Below are 14,027 nucleotides of genomic sequence, written 5' to 3'. Positions count from 1 at the left end.
CCATAAAAAATCAATATGAAAAAGTTATTAATAGAAATTGAGTCTACTTGGGAAATAACTAAGGTAAACTTATTAAGTGTTTACTTAAAATTAAAATATTCACAAGCAAATGAAACCAGATATTCTTCAGATTATTTCTTAGGAAATTAACCTTTGATTTGAAGGTTTGCCAGCCAAACTTAATTTACTGTGATCATTGTTTGATATTTAAATATCACTACTTTTGTATTTTACTTAAATACAGCATTATATAGTTTCACTCTCAAATCATTGGTGCCTAGGGTACTGCATGGCACATAGTAGGTACTCAATAAAATAAATACATTGGACAAAATAAGTATATTTTTATTTTAAGAATATATGGGGTGAAATTTATGGAGATTTCAAACACATAGGAAATATATAGGACAAACATAGAGGAAGAAAACTTCATTTTCGCCTTCTGGAAATATTGACTAGTTCATAGTTTAGGTTCACAATATGATTATGCTTTTACGGCATTGTGCTTATTTTTACTGAAACAAGGCTTTTCCTTTTAGGGAGCAACAGTAGCAGAAATTAAGAAACAGTATCGTTTGCTGTCACTTAAATATCATCCAGATAAAGGAGGCGATGAAGTTATGTTCATGAGAATAGCAAAAGCTTATGCAGCGTAAGTATCATAGGACCCATTACACATTTTTAAGAGTGGTACAGACAGTTTTCTATTTGAATAAAATAGTAAACAAAATAGTTGTCATACACTTTTGTTAAATGCTCACCTCATATGTTGAGTGTCTTTTACGGGAGCTACCTAGCAACCCTGAAGTGGTAATTTAACTAAACCTTACTTTTAAGTAACTTAGAGTAATGCTTTTGTCATGTGAAGTGGTTAAATTAAGTAGTAAGTGATATGTTAATCAAGCTATTTTCTAAGCATCCTGATTAGAAGAGGATATGCTTACACCTTGTTTTCCTTTGTAGGCTTTTTATTAGGCTGGATCTTTTTCTCTTGTTTTGGCAATGTAGCTTGTCTCATTTAAACTGTTTAAAGACCAGTTTAATCTTTGGGAAACGGGATAGGGTGTGTACAATTAAAAGTCGTTATTCTTACAGGAGATAAAAGAAAGCTGGGTTCTTCAGGACTCATGATAGGTATATCTCCACACAGCTCTTTTTTTTTTTTTTTTTTGAGGAAGATCAGCCCTGAGCTAATATCTGCTGCCAATCCTCCTGTTTTTTGCTGAGGAAAACTGGCCCTGAGCTAACATCTGTGCCCATCTTCCTCTACTTTATATGTGGACGCCTACCACAGCGTGGCTTGCCAAGTGGTGCCATGTTCACACCTGGGATCCAAACCAGTGAACCCCGGGCTGCTGAAACGTAACGTGGGAACTTAACCGCTGCACCACCAGGCTGGCCCGCCCCCCCACAGCCCTTATGTTGAATTAAGAATAGATATAGATAAGATATCCAGTGTTTTAAGGACTCGGTGATGTATAATTTTGTGAGCTAATTTTAAAAATAGAAGTAAATAATAAGATACTCAGATATAATAGCAAACTGTGAAAGTGGCGTGTGAATGACAGAAGTTTGGGAAATATTGTCTTACTCATTTTTGTGCTTAATAAAAGTATATTGACTGTCTCCTCTCCCCCCTTTCCACGGATTGCTGGTTATCTGTGTGAATATGATTCTGTGATAAAGCAGTGTGTTCAGGAGCTTCTGAAGCCTGTACTACATTTTCTTTTCTGCATGGCAGATGTCCTCCGAATTGCTATCTTTCAGTTGGTGTCTCCTTCCCTCTTTTTACTGTGTGTCTCCTTCGAGCATTTATTCTCGTTGCACAAGTATTGCAGTGCCTTAGTTGCTGTCTTCAGGTAATTTAAGAACTGAGGATTTCCAGAGGAAGTCAGATAGCCAAAATTATTTAACTAGTAGTTTTCGTCTTAGTGCTTTTGGTGCAGGTTCCCCCCGCCCCTGAGTCTTCAGGTATTGTAACATTTCCAAGTTCATGATTTTGTTCTCAGGTTACTGAAAATCTGACTATGATGTATTGTAACTATTTCAAAAAGTACAGAATAATAATATATGGCCTTTGGTTTTAACTCAGTTACACGATCAAGATATAGAAATTTTGTCTGTGAAACATCTTAAGTAGTTGATGATTTTATCAGACAAATGCAGAAGTAAAATCATTTTGGGACCCAGAACTTTGAGATCTTGTACCTTGTACAGGTATACCTACGTTAGATCAAGGTGTGCAGTTTACTAAATTAAGTTCTAAGTGATTGAATTAAAGCTCCCGTCTTACGTATAACTCCAGCAGCCTAAGTATAACTCAAGTAGCTTTTGGAGTGCCGTTACAGGTTTTGATCCTCAAAGTTTTTTAGAATTTTCTTTGGTTATTCAGGATAGTTCCTCTCCCTTATTTGTCCATTATAACAAACTAGCTAGGTCATTCCTATTTCTTCATAGCAGGTTCTAACCTAAAGGGGAGGTATGGTTTTTTTTTTTTTTAAAGATTTCATTTTTTTCCTTTTTCTCCCCAAAGCCACCCGGTACATAGTTGTATATTCTTCGTTGTGGGTCCTTCTAGTTGTGGCATGTGGGACGCTGCCTCAGCGTGGTTTGATGAGCAGTGCCATGTCTGCACCCAGGATTCGAACCAACAAAACACTGGGCCGCTTGCAGTGGAGCACGCGAACTTAACCACTCAGCCACGGGGCAAGCCCCGAGGTATGGTTATTTTTGAGAAGTTAGACCAGCTGTTGAATACTCTGGTTCATTCTTCTGGATATAGTTGGGATTTGGCTTTTGGATGTAAAACCTCTCTTTAAGCTACTTTCTAATAAGTGGGCAGCATAGATATTACCTTAAAGCTATTTTAATTTTTTAAAACGTGTGTTTTGGGGCTGGCCCTGTGGCCGAGTGGTTAAGTTTGCACGCGTCCGATTTGGTGGCCCAGGGTTTCACTGCTTTGGATCCTGGGCGCGGACATGGCACTGCTCACCAGGCCATGCTGAGGTGGCGTCCCATATGCCACAATGAGAATATACAACTATGTACTGGGGGGCGCTTTGGGGAGAAGAGAAAAAAAAGATTGGCAAGAGATGTTAGCTCAGGTGCCAGTCTTAAAAAACAAACACACACGTGTGTTTTTATGTGTTCCTACACATGACATGTAAATTAGTTCTACATAGCCAGCTTAGGGGCACTCATAGATAATTTAGTGAAAGCATTCTCTAGGTCAGGATTTATACTCTGGGGTCCCTGAAATTATGTACAGAATTTGTTTATTTATAAATGTGCATTTTTTTCCATGGCAAAAGGGGCATAGATTTCTTTAGATCTGTGACACAACCTCCCACCTCCAAAGTTAAGGGATATAACCACGTTTAGGGCACTTTATACTCATTGAATTTTTAAAAATTATGTTAGCATCACTGGTTTTGTTTAAGCTTGTTACAGATGAATTATACTAAAATCACATAATTCTTTAAGTACTTTAAGTCTTAGTAATGGTGTTAGACTGAAGCACTGAGTAGCAAAAAATAGTTGCTTTTTCACTGACTTTTTAAAAAGGCGATGATTCCTTTGATTTGATTGAGTATCCAGCATGGTGCCTGTCACACAGCAGTTGTACAAGTGGTTTAATTAATGAGTTAATAGACTTGTAATCAGGTGTGTGTGTGCAGGTTGAAAAATCGAGTGCTTCTGTGATGTGAGCCGTACTTTATTTTGCAAAATCTGAAGGTGTTGTATAGCAAACAGAGCAGTTTATTGTGATGCCATCATCAGAAAGGCAGAAGAGGGCAGAGATCATTATTTTGGGGGAAAGAATCTGATTAGAAGACTTACTATTGAGAGGAAACTATAGCTAAAGCTCTGGGTGGAGTGGACCAATTGTCCAGGGAAACTGGGACAAAACTTTTTTGAGAAACATCCTTCCGTTGGCAGAAAAGAATCTTGGCCCCACTCGTTCTGAACTTGCAGCCTCTTTAATAATGCTTTTCATTGGTTTCTGTATTTTACTGTTGCCTTAGGTCAAATAGTGTAAGTGGAGTTAGAGTTAAATAAGGACTAACGACACCAAGGTACTGGTTTTCATAAATGACCAAATCTAAATTTTAAAATATTTTCAAATCATTGAGAAGATTTGCTGTTTTGTAAAGGTACTTCTGTATTCTCTCTCTCAACATGGAGCTTTGTTAAATACGAACTACATTGTATTTTAAGTGCATCTGTTCTGGGAAATAGAAATATGGCTAAAATTGGATTTGGACATAAACAGAATCTTTTGCCAATTGGTCTGCAAGAATGCCTTTGTTATTATATTATTGGTCATTCTTTTGTGTGTCTGCCTTGCCTCCTTAACAACATTGTAAAGTTTTTGAAGGAATTAAAATTTTCTTTTAATGTTTTTTTAACAGCTATACTGGGATCTGGAATAAAATCACTCTCTCTCTTTTTCTTGAGCCATTGCCCAGTTCAGGGGTTATATTTATATTTAGGTGTTTAAAAAGTCTCTCTCACTTTCTTATTGCCTGGTTAGGAAGCTGTTGCTTTAGCAGATATTTCCATAGTCCTGCTGGCAGTTGGCTTAGGAGAAAATTGTGATCTTAGCACAATGCAAATGACCTTTTCCATGGCAATGGAGTTTTACAGATGTTCACTTTTTTCTTTGAGAATGTGGTAATGTGCCAGTTTTGAAGGAGTGATTATTAATTATATATTGTTTATATTTAAAAATAAGTATACATCATTATTAAAGTATAAACATGCTCATTGAAGAAATTTTAGAAAATATATGCGCATATAAGAAAAAAAAGTCACCTGTGATCCCTGACTTTTCAGAAGATGTAGTAGTGTTTAAAGTTTCATCTGGCTTGAACTAGCTAAACTTGAGAACCAGGAATTTGTATCAAGTCTCAATAGTTAGCATTTTGTGTTAATGTAGAGCTCCTTACTCTTCTTGAGTCTCTGAAATTAATCTCTTTAAGAAGTGAGTTGGCTGGTTAGTGGAGTTTATATATACAAGTTCTTATTGTTAGATATGGCTTTCTAATTGTGCAACTTTGTTCTTTTGATGCTAGTTTAACTGATGAAGAATCTCGGAAAAATTGGGAAGAGTTTGGAAATCCAGATGGGCCTCAAGGTGTGGTAAATGATGAGTAAAAAATACTGACGATATATATATTATGAAAATGTTAACTAGGTTGAAAAGAATATTTTAATTTTCTTAGTTTATGAATAGGAAAATTATAACCACAGAAGTTAAACAGATATGTGAGTTCCCTTTAATTTTTACTTTATTTTTCTTTCTAGAGACTAGTTTGAAAGGTAGAACTTAGATTGATTTAATGAGAAGAGTAGTCACAGTCATTCATTATTTCCTGTTATCCTATTTTCCAAAAATTGGGTGGAAAAAAATCTGTTTTTCTTTATTGACTTTAAACATTTTCTTGTCTTTTCATAGTGTTTACATAAACTGGGGCCATATGAAAGAATTTAGATTTTCTAGGAAGAAGGAATTCATGTACTTAGAGGTTTTATTTTTCCCCTCTGGAAAAATTTAAAGTTTCAGATATAACCCGTATCCATTAACTTTTGTGTAATGAGGATGGATATAATAAGAGAATCTTTCTTAAAGCTTTTTTTGGGGAGTTGGAGATGGAATTTTGGGATATAAATAAATAAAATTGCAAGTGGAGACTCGTCAGAAATATTCTTTCTATTTTAGCCACAAGCTTTGGAATTGCCCTGCCAGCTTGGATAGTTGACCAGAAAAATTCAATTTTGGTGAGTGCATTTAAAGGAGATGGATTATAATATATTTGACATATCTTGGTAATATAAAGAGAGCTTTTACAAAGAAAGTACTGGGATACTGTTTTTAATTTAGCTCTGTATTGTGAAGACTGTTTCTACATAATGGAGAAAGGACTTGGTTCCCATTATTAGATTGCTGGTTTGGGGCAGTGTGTTCTAAATCTAATTTTAAAACCTTAGAATTGTGGTAATTTCTTTTCTTTTGGGGGCAGTTTCAGATCAGGTCCTAGCCTTGGTTTGAGGAACTACTATTTTTTTATAGTATTTACATTTATCCTAGGTAGTGCTCAGAATTTAAATTATCCTAATTTTCACATTTACCCAGCCTAGATTAATGTATGCTAAATTAATGATATATATATTCCATATGGTTCTTCAGGAGGCAGTAGGGTATCAGACTTTAATCACTGATAGATGCTGCAACTCTAAAAGCATCAGGAATTACCTTAACCTATTATTCAGGAGTAGATGCTTCCCTCTTCAACTTTCTTGAAAATAATTATTTAGGAGCTATCTTTGAAGCAATAAAAATATCCATATAGTCTAATTTGTTTTGAAATGGCTATTTGATGTTATTTTATGGCAGATTAACATGCATTGTCTTCAAAGGTATATAGTTGCTGTATAGAAGGTTGTTTATCATACTTAGGGTTACTCTGGCAATATTAGAGAAGAAAAAGATAGTTAGCTACCAGATTTGGGATCAAGCAGTAGGCGAAAAATCTGAGACAATAGACAGAAATTACTTGCAGACAGAACGTTATGAAGTTCCTCCTTGATCTTTAGGCAAAGAAACCCAGGGTTCTATCAGTCATTTCCAAGGCACCAACTGCTTGCCAAGGTGTGGATATATAAGTACCTGACTGGAAGGGAAATACGTATAAAGCTGTTCTGCTAGTGTTATCTATAGAGCAAATTAAAAGGTAATTTATTATAGTGGATAAGAGCATACGCTCTAGAGCTAGAATGCCTGGATTCCAGTCCTACCTCTGCTACCTACTAGCTGTGTGATCTAGCAAGCCATGTAACCCATATATGCTGCAGGTTCCCTATCTGCAAAAGGAAAATAATAATGGTACCTTTTTCACACAGTTTAAAAATAAGGATTAAACAAAATAATACATGAGAAGTGCTTTTAATAGTGCCTCCCACATGTAAGCCTCAAAATAAGTCTTCATAGAAGTTATAGTTTACCTGACGAAGGCCACCACTTTTTTTTCGTCTTTTCAATTCTAGGTTTTACTTGTATATGGATTGGCGTTCATGGTTATCCTTCCAGTTGTTGTGGTAAGTTCTAGCTCTTTTCATTAATATTTTTTTGGAAAGAGAATTGGTGGCATGCTTTGGAGAGTCTCCTTATAAGATTGTAATTTGTATTAGAATATAATCCGTTGATCCTTGAATTTTAAGAGTCTTAGCTTCAACTATACTTTGTCTTCTAAAGGTGACATCACTTATGTATGTTAAAATATATCTCCCTCCAATCCAAAATTTACGCACAACTGAGATAATACGGATGGGTTTAGAGTTTAGAATGAAAATCTTCCTTCACTACCTCCCTCAACTCCATTTCTGTGTCAGAGATAATCACTGCTCAATTTGGTCTTTTCCCTTTCAAATATTTTTCTATGCATTAAGTATACATGCACACTTTTAAAAAATGTGATCTTGCTGTATGTATTGTTCTGTGACATTTTTGCTTCATAAATTAGGGGTACAGCATAGAGAGCAACCTCATTTTTAAAAACAGCTGCGTAGGACCCTAGTAGGGAGATTCCATGAAGTTTATGATTTTACTGTTATTGCTCTTGTAACTGGTGGTGGTCTTTCTGATTTTATAGTTCCTCTGAGTCCCACACTGAGGCTAATCGTTAGCTTGTCTTGCCTTCTTCATAGTATTGTTGTGAGGATCCGATTGTATGGAGTAATGTGAGTGAAAGTAGTGTATCAGCTATAAAGTTGCTCTTATACTTACTTATCAAATATTTGTTGAAGACATGATATCTGTCAGGAACTAGCTTGTTGCTTATAGCAATTGATTGTTTCATTCCTATTTTGTCATCAAACAATTTCTAGCTGAAACTTAAATGTTTTAAGCATATGTATGTAGTGAGCTAGGTTGGTGATTAGAGGTCAAGCAGTATAAATTTTTGCTATATAAATCATTTGAAATATGTAACAAAGGCATTTGTTCTAAAGCTCAAGTATTTTTATTGGTTTATGAACATTTGGAAAATTTGATGCTTTATTTCTTCTTTAATTTTATTTGTGTTTTAGGGTTCTTGGTGGTATCGCTCAATACGCTATAGTGGAGACCAGATTCTAATACGCACAACACAGATTTATACATATTTTGTTTATAAAACCCGAAATATGGATATGAAACGTAAGTAAATTTAAGTAATTGTGATATTAGATTATTTCCTGAGTCACTTATGTGGAGTTGATATATATTCAATTGCAGAAATTCCATTTTACAGTTTATAGATACTCAGTTCATATCACTAAAGCTGGAAGAAAATGCTAATGCCCTTTATCACATTTCTTGATATGTATTCCTATTATTCCCATTTACTCGGGTGTGTGTGTGTGTGTATATATTATTGTTTGTTTTAGAAATTTTGTGGTAAAGCTTCATGTGGACTAATTTTATAATACTACTAGCTAACATTTTTTGAGTATTTGTGTGTGCCAGCATTGCTGGGACTATGCATGTATTAACTCATTTAACCTTTGCTATACCTCCTCCATAAGTAAGGCTGTTGTTAAGCACATTTTGTAGATGAGGACACTGAGCCCAAGGATACATGATAAGTATAAATCCAGGATGCAACCCAGGCAATCTGATTCCCGAGTCCTAAACCAGTACATTATGCTCTATCAATCGTAGTAAAATAAGTAGAGGTCTTGGGTATGTTGAAGGAAAACTGCCAGAATATTTCATTCCTGCAGTCTTATTTCAGAATTTCTGTTTGAAATGCTTTGTAGACTTTTTTTTTTTAAAAGATTGGCACCTGAGCTAACAACTGTTGCCAATCTTTCTCTCTTTCTCTTTTTCTTTTTCTCCCCGAATCTCCCCAGTACCTAGTTGTATATTTTAGTTGTTGGTCCTTCTGGCTGTGGCATCTGGGACACCCCCTCACATGGCCTGATGAGTGGTGCCATGTCCGCGCCCAGGATCCAAACTGGTGAAACCTTGGGCTGCTGAAGCAGAGCGCATGAACTTAACCACTCAGCCACGGGGCCAGCCCCCAGAATTTCTTATTAAAAAAAAAGTACCATCCTAAATACTTCTTCTTTCTTTCTTCTTCTTCTTCTTTTTTTTTTTTTGCTAAGGAAGATTCGCCCTGAGCTAACATCTGTTGCCAGTCTTCTTCTTCTTCTTTTTTTACTTGAAGAAGATTAGCCTTGAGCTAACATCTGTGCCAGTCTTCCTCTACTTTGTATATGGGTCGCCACCACAGCATGACTCTGTGCCTGGGATCTGAACCTGGGCTGCTGAAGTGGAGCCTGCTGAACTTAACCACCATGCCACAGGGCTGGCTCCCTAAATAGTTTCTTTGATCCTATAAAGTTAACATTGTAACTTTTATCTCTGGAATATATAGAGTTCCCTTTCAGAATCACTGCTCTGCAAAAATCATAAACATCCTCTTTCCTCTTCTTAAGAAAAAAAAAAGAGGCTTAAATTTTAAATTGTGCTTAACTGGAGACTGCATTTTTGTTCCAAAACCTGAATGAAGTTTTCTGTGTTTTGGATTTTCCAGTTTTACTAACTTTCTTAGTAATGAGAAAGAGACTCCTCAGGATCATGTGACTGTGTGAACAGATCTTACATTTCTGAGGAATGAGCAGCTCCTTTATTGCTGTGGAATGAATGGATGTTACTTTCCCTTATGCACACATGTCACTCTTCCTTGTGCTAGATTAAAATATTAATATAGAAACTTACTCCCTTATGAAAATGTTTCATGTTTATAATCTGTTTTAATGTGCTTTTTTTTACATCAGTGATCTTGATTTCTGTTTCATTTCCGAGGGTGATACTTAGCCTCACACAATTAATTCCATCAGAAAAGCATTATGTTCCTGGTGGGTTTGGTTATATATCTTTGATTACTTTAGCATTACCACCATTTACATAACTGTCTAGGAACAGTTGTTTTCATGAAAATGTTTGAGGGTAGTATTAGTAGTAGCTCTAACATATTACTGTGCTTACTGTGTGTCACCCATATGAAGAAACGAAGGCCTATAGAGAGGTGAAAAATATTGTCCTAGGCCCTTTAGCTAGGAATTGGAAACTCCAGGATCTGTGCACTTAACCTCTGTACTGTCCTGCTCTTTGTGGTACATGGCGTGTATTTTCTGCTGTAAGGTGTGATTGATGACTATCATGCCAGTCATTAAAGAGCTTGTATAGGCTAACGAGAATAATGCTAATATAGGTGGCTGCAAATCATGTGTACTTCAAGGAACACTACTCTCATAAAACCATCCAGGGTTCCATAATTAAAACTTCTCTAAATTACAGAGTATTTTAGTTTACTCAAGGCTCTGAAAAGTCACGAAGTGAAGAAACTTAAAACTCTTTTTAACTCATTATTTCTCAGCCTTATTTAACCACAGACCCCTCCCCTTTTTTCACATTACCAGTTACTAACATCGCATGGAATACTTAATACTCTCTCGAAGTTTTCTATGGAACACATACTTAGATCTAGAAACAGATGCTGTTTGAAGTGATTTTAATGCATCCACTTGCTTTGGGGCCCTTAATTTGATGCATATTTCTATTCACTTGTGATAGGTAATATTGCACAACATTTAAAAAAGAAATGTTTATTTTTTTATGGGAGAAATTAATACTTGTAGTAGTGGGATTAAGATGATTTTTAGCATTGTGCATGACTGGAAAACGGCCTCAGTCTAGGATTAATGAGGGATTATAGGAGGGGAAATTAATAGGAAGAGCACATTTATTTATTTACCTTCATATTTCTTTTGTTTTCCTAGGTCTTATCATGGTTTTGGCTGGAGCCTCTGAATTTGATCCTCAGTATAATAAAGATGCCACAAGCAAACCTACAGATAATATTCTAATACCTCAGGTTAGGCCTGTCTCCCAAATTCCTTGATAAAGTATTTAAGTATTAACGTTAAATGCTTTTTAAGTATATATTTTTTGAATAAGTATTTTATTTACTCTAGCTGATTAGAGAAATTGGCAGCATTAATTTAAAGAAGAATGAGCCTCCGCTTACCTGCCCATATAGCCTGAAGGCCAGAGTTCTTTTGCTGTCTCATCTGGCCAGAATGAAAATTCCTGAGACCCTTGAAGAAGGTATTTGTGATTCTAATATCTGCAGGGTTTTAGTCTGCAAAAGCAATGGATTTAACTAGAGCTCATGATGCAGTGTTTCTGTTGCTGTTGGTTTTTGCTCAATCATATAATTGCGCAAGGGCCTTTTAAAAAGAAATCTATATACTACATAATTACTTCACAAATACTTTGAAGTTCTGAGTCAGGTGTTTTGGCAAATGTTAAAATTTGATGTTTCAAGGTGAGGGAATACTCTATGAGAAATGTTTAGTCAATTGCTGATATACAGGAGTTCCTAATGACTTTTTTATAAAAGGGCTTTTGTAAACTCTTTGTGGGGAGAAAAAATAGATTTCACAACAAATATTTCAGTCAACCCCTGCACCACCACCACCACCCTCCAGCAGTGGTTACCAGTAAAGTGTCTATTTAGTCTTTATCTTAAGTTTTATAAGTGCTTGAAGCCATCTGTTCTACTGAAAGGAAAAGCAATAGATTGGGACAGCGGTGTTTCCAGGGATGTTAGGAATTTGAGCATCATCTCTTCTTCACTTGCATGATTTCAACTGAAGTATTAAAAGAAGGTTATTATCCTTAGGGAATAAATGTTCTTTCTTAATGAAACTTCCTTGTCCCCTGTCTTTTAAGCCAATAATTCAATCAAACTCCTCTGGAAACAAGGCCAGTTGATGCTTAGTGGTTGGTGATAGGATGGGATGCTTCTGTTGGAATGAATGAAAGAGCACTATTTAGGCATTATTATTGGAGTTGTAAGTTAGCTGGTAATTCTGTTCCCAGAGTTCTGTACAGATATGAAATTATCTCCGTTTTTGCCAATTATATAAGAAACAGGGGACAAATATTTTCTTAGGTTGAGTACCAACTCCAATGGATGATCTTAATGGTTAACTATTATATGAAATATAAATGAAAGAGTCTCTTTGCCGCCCCCCGTGTTTAGTTGACAGGTATTCTTAGTCTGTGGACTTATCCATAATTATACTTTAGAAACTTAGGTGCACAAGAATAAAATTCTTAAAGTTCTTAATTGTAGTAATATTGGGATGAAGTTTAAGATTGACTATTTCCAAAGAAAAAGGTGGGAAGTTAACTTATAAAACCCAACACCATGATGTTAAAAATTTGCCTATGAAACATCTAATCTGAGCTAGGGTTTTCTGGCTGATTTTTGACGTAGTGCTGCTGAGGAGAAACTATTGTGTTCAACCTGTAAAAATTCTGAGTTTGTGCAAAATATTTGTGGGACAACTTCAATTTAGTATTAGTTTTGGACTACAGATGATAAAGATGTTTTAACTATAAAAGTAAAATGATTTGTTTCAGGTTTGTTATTGTTTTTCAGATCAGCAATTTATGCTAAAAAAATGCCCTTCTCTACTTCAAGAAATGGTTAATGTGATCTGCCAACTAATAATAATGGCCCGGAGCCGTGAAGGTGCGGAGGAAATATAATTAATTATGTTGTACTTTTTCTTGCAAGCATATGCAGCTTACGCTTTATAGTTTTATAAATTGAATCAGCTTTCCCAATTTTGTTCATGGTTTTCTTATTTCTTTCCTATATTTTCCATTAGGTAAAGTCTTTATCACAACTCATTATATTTTTGAATTTAATTTTTTTATCTATTGTTATTGTTTACAAAGATTTACTATATCCTTTTCCTTCCTCTGAATGTTTTTAGAGTTAAGTTATTCTGTATTTAAACAAGTTTGAAATAATTCTTTAAGTGATATGACGGTGATTCAAAATTCACCTGACATGTTTTTTCCATGAAGGGAAAAATGAATGAGGGAGTTTGTGGTCAGTAATGGAAAGGGAGACTTAAGTCTTAAGAAGGAAGTTAGTGATTGTGGTTTGTTGTTATGGATGATGTCAGTTCTTGGCATAGTGTCAGTACAGTCTCGATACTGATAATGTCTGATAATTTACTGGTTTTGGAGGTAATGCAAAGAATTTTCCTATTAAATCAATGGTGGTTATTGGATAATGTGCATTTGATGAAGTTTGTATATTTTTTATATCTTGTCCAGTAACTTTTAAAGGAACATCAACACCATCATCTTAAAATTTGAGGGGCTGGCCCAGTGGTGTAGTGGTTAAGTTCTCACACTCCACTTTGGCGGCCCAGGGTTCATGGGTTTGGATCCAGTCGTGGACCTACACACTGCTCAGTCAAGCCGTGCCTGGCAGCATCCCACATACACAATAAAGGAGGATTGGCACAGATATTAGCTTAACAGTTATCTTCCTCAAGCAGAAAGAAGAAGATTGGCAGCAGATGTTAGCTCAGGGCCAATCCTCCTCACCAAAAAAAAAAATAAAAATTGAGGTGTTAAGGATGTTTACATGAATCTTGTTTTTGTGATGAATTGTATACTCTTGATCATATAAAAAGTCCAGCCCTGTTTCTTCTTTTCCTCCTCTTCTTTCTAAGAAAGGGAGTTTCGTGCTCCAACTTTGGCATCCCTAGAAAACTGCATGAAGCTTTCCCAGATGGCTGTGCAAGGCCTGCAGCAGTTCAAGTCCCCCCTCCTGCAGCTCCCTCACATTGAAGAGGACAATCTTAGGAGGGTCTCAAACCATAAAAAGGTGATTCTCGGCTATTTTAACATGTTGAAGCAGTTTGTCATGTCATTTAAAGGTAGCATGAATGAAAAGTTTTTAGAAATGGGTGCGATGAATTTCTTAGATTAGAATGACTTAAACCTTCTGTACTGTCCCCCAGGTGACTCTGCTGACATTTTCTGGGTTAGGTAGCTGTGGTATAATATTTGACTGCTCTAAGCCGTTTTACTACTTTGGGATTTGGTGCATTTTAATAGTTAGCACTTTGTTCCTTGTATTATGTTACCAACGATGAATGTACTCAGT

General features: G+C 35.8%; 1 protein-coding gene across 1 annotated transcript in view; it reads left to right on the top strand.

Annotated features, from left to right (window-relative positions):
- SEC63 (SEC63 homolog, protein translocation regulator) overlaps positions 1-14,027 on the top strand; it is a 67,912-nt gene that overhangs the window by 31,982 nt on the left and 21,903 nt on the right. The window contains exons 4-12 of the mRNA XM_023650880.2: positions 540-652; positions 5,076-5,137; positions 5,723-5,781; positions 7,048-7,098; positions 8,089-8,197; positions 10,828-10,922; positions 11,023-11,155; positions 12,498-12,590; positions 13,591-13,745. Coding sequence (XP_023506648.1) covers positions 540-652; positions 5,076-5,137; positions 5,723-5,781; positions 7,048-7,098; positions 8,089-8,197; positions 10,828-10,922; positions 11,023-11,155; positions 12,498-12,590; positions 13,591-13,745 — 870 coding nt within the window. The remainder of the gene's footprint in view (positions 1-539; positions 653-5,075; positions 5,138-5,722; positions 5,782-7,047; positions 7,099-8,088; positions 8,198-10,827; positions 10,923-11,022; positions 11,156-12,497; positions 12,591-13,590; positions 13,746-14,027) is intronic.

The sequence above is a fragment of the Equus caballus genome, chromosome 10, assembly GCF_041296265.1.
Source record: "Equus caballus isolate H_3958 breed thoroughbred chromosome 10, TB-T2T, whole genome shotgun sequence".
Classification (NCBI taxonomy): Eukaryota; Metazoa; Chordata; class Mammalia; order Perissodactyla; family Equidae; genus Equus; species Equus caballus.
Note: the sequence above shows the minus strand (reverse complement) of the source record. Positions and strands in the feature narration are given on the sequence as shown.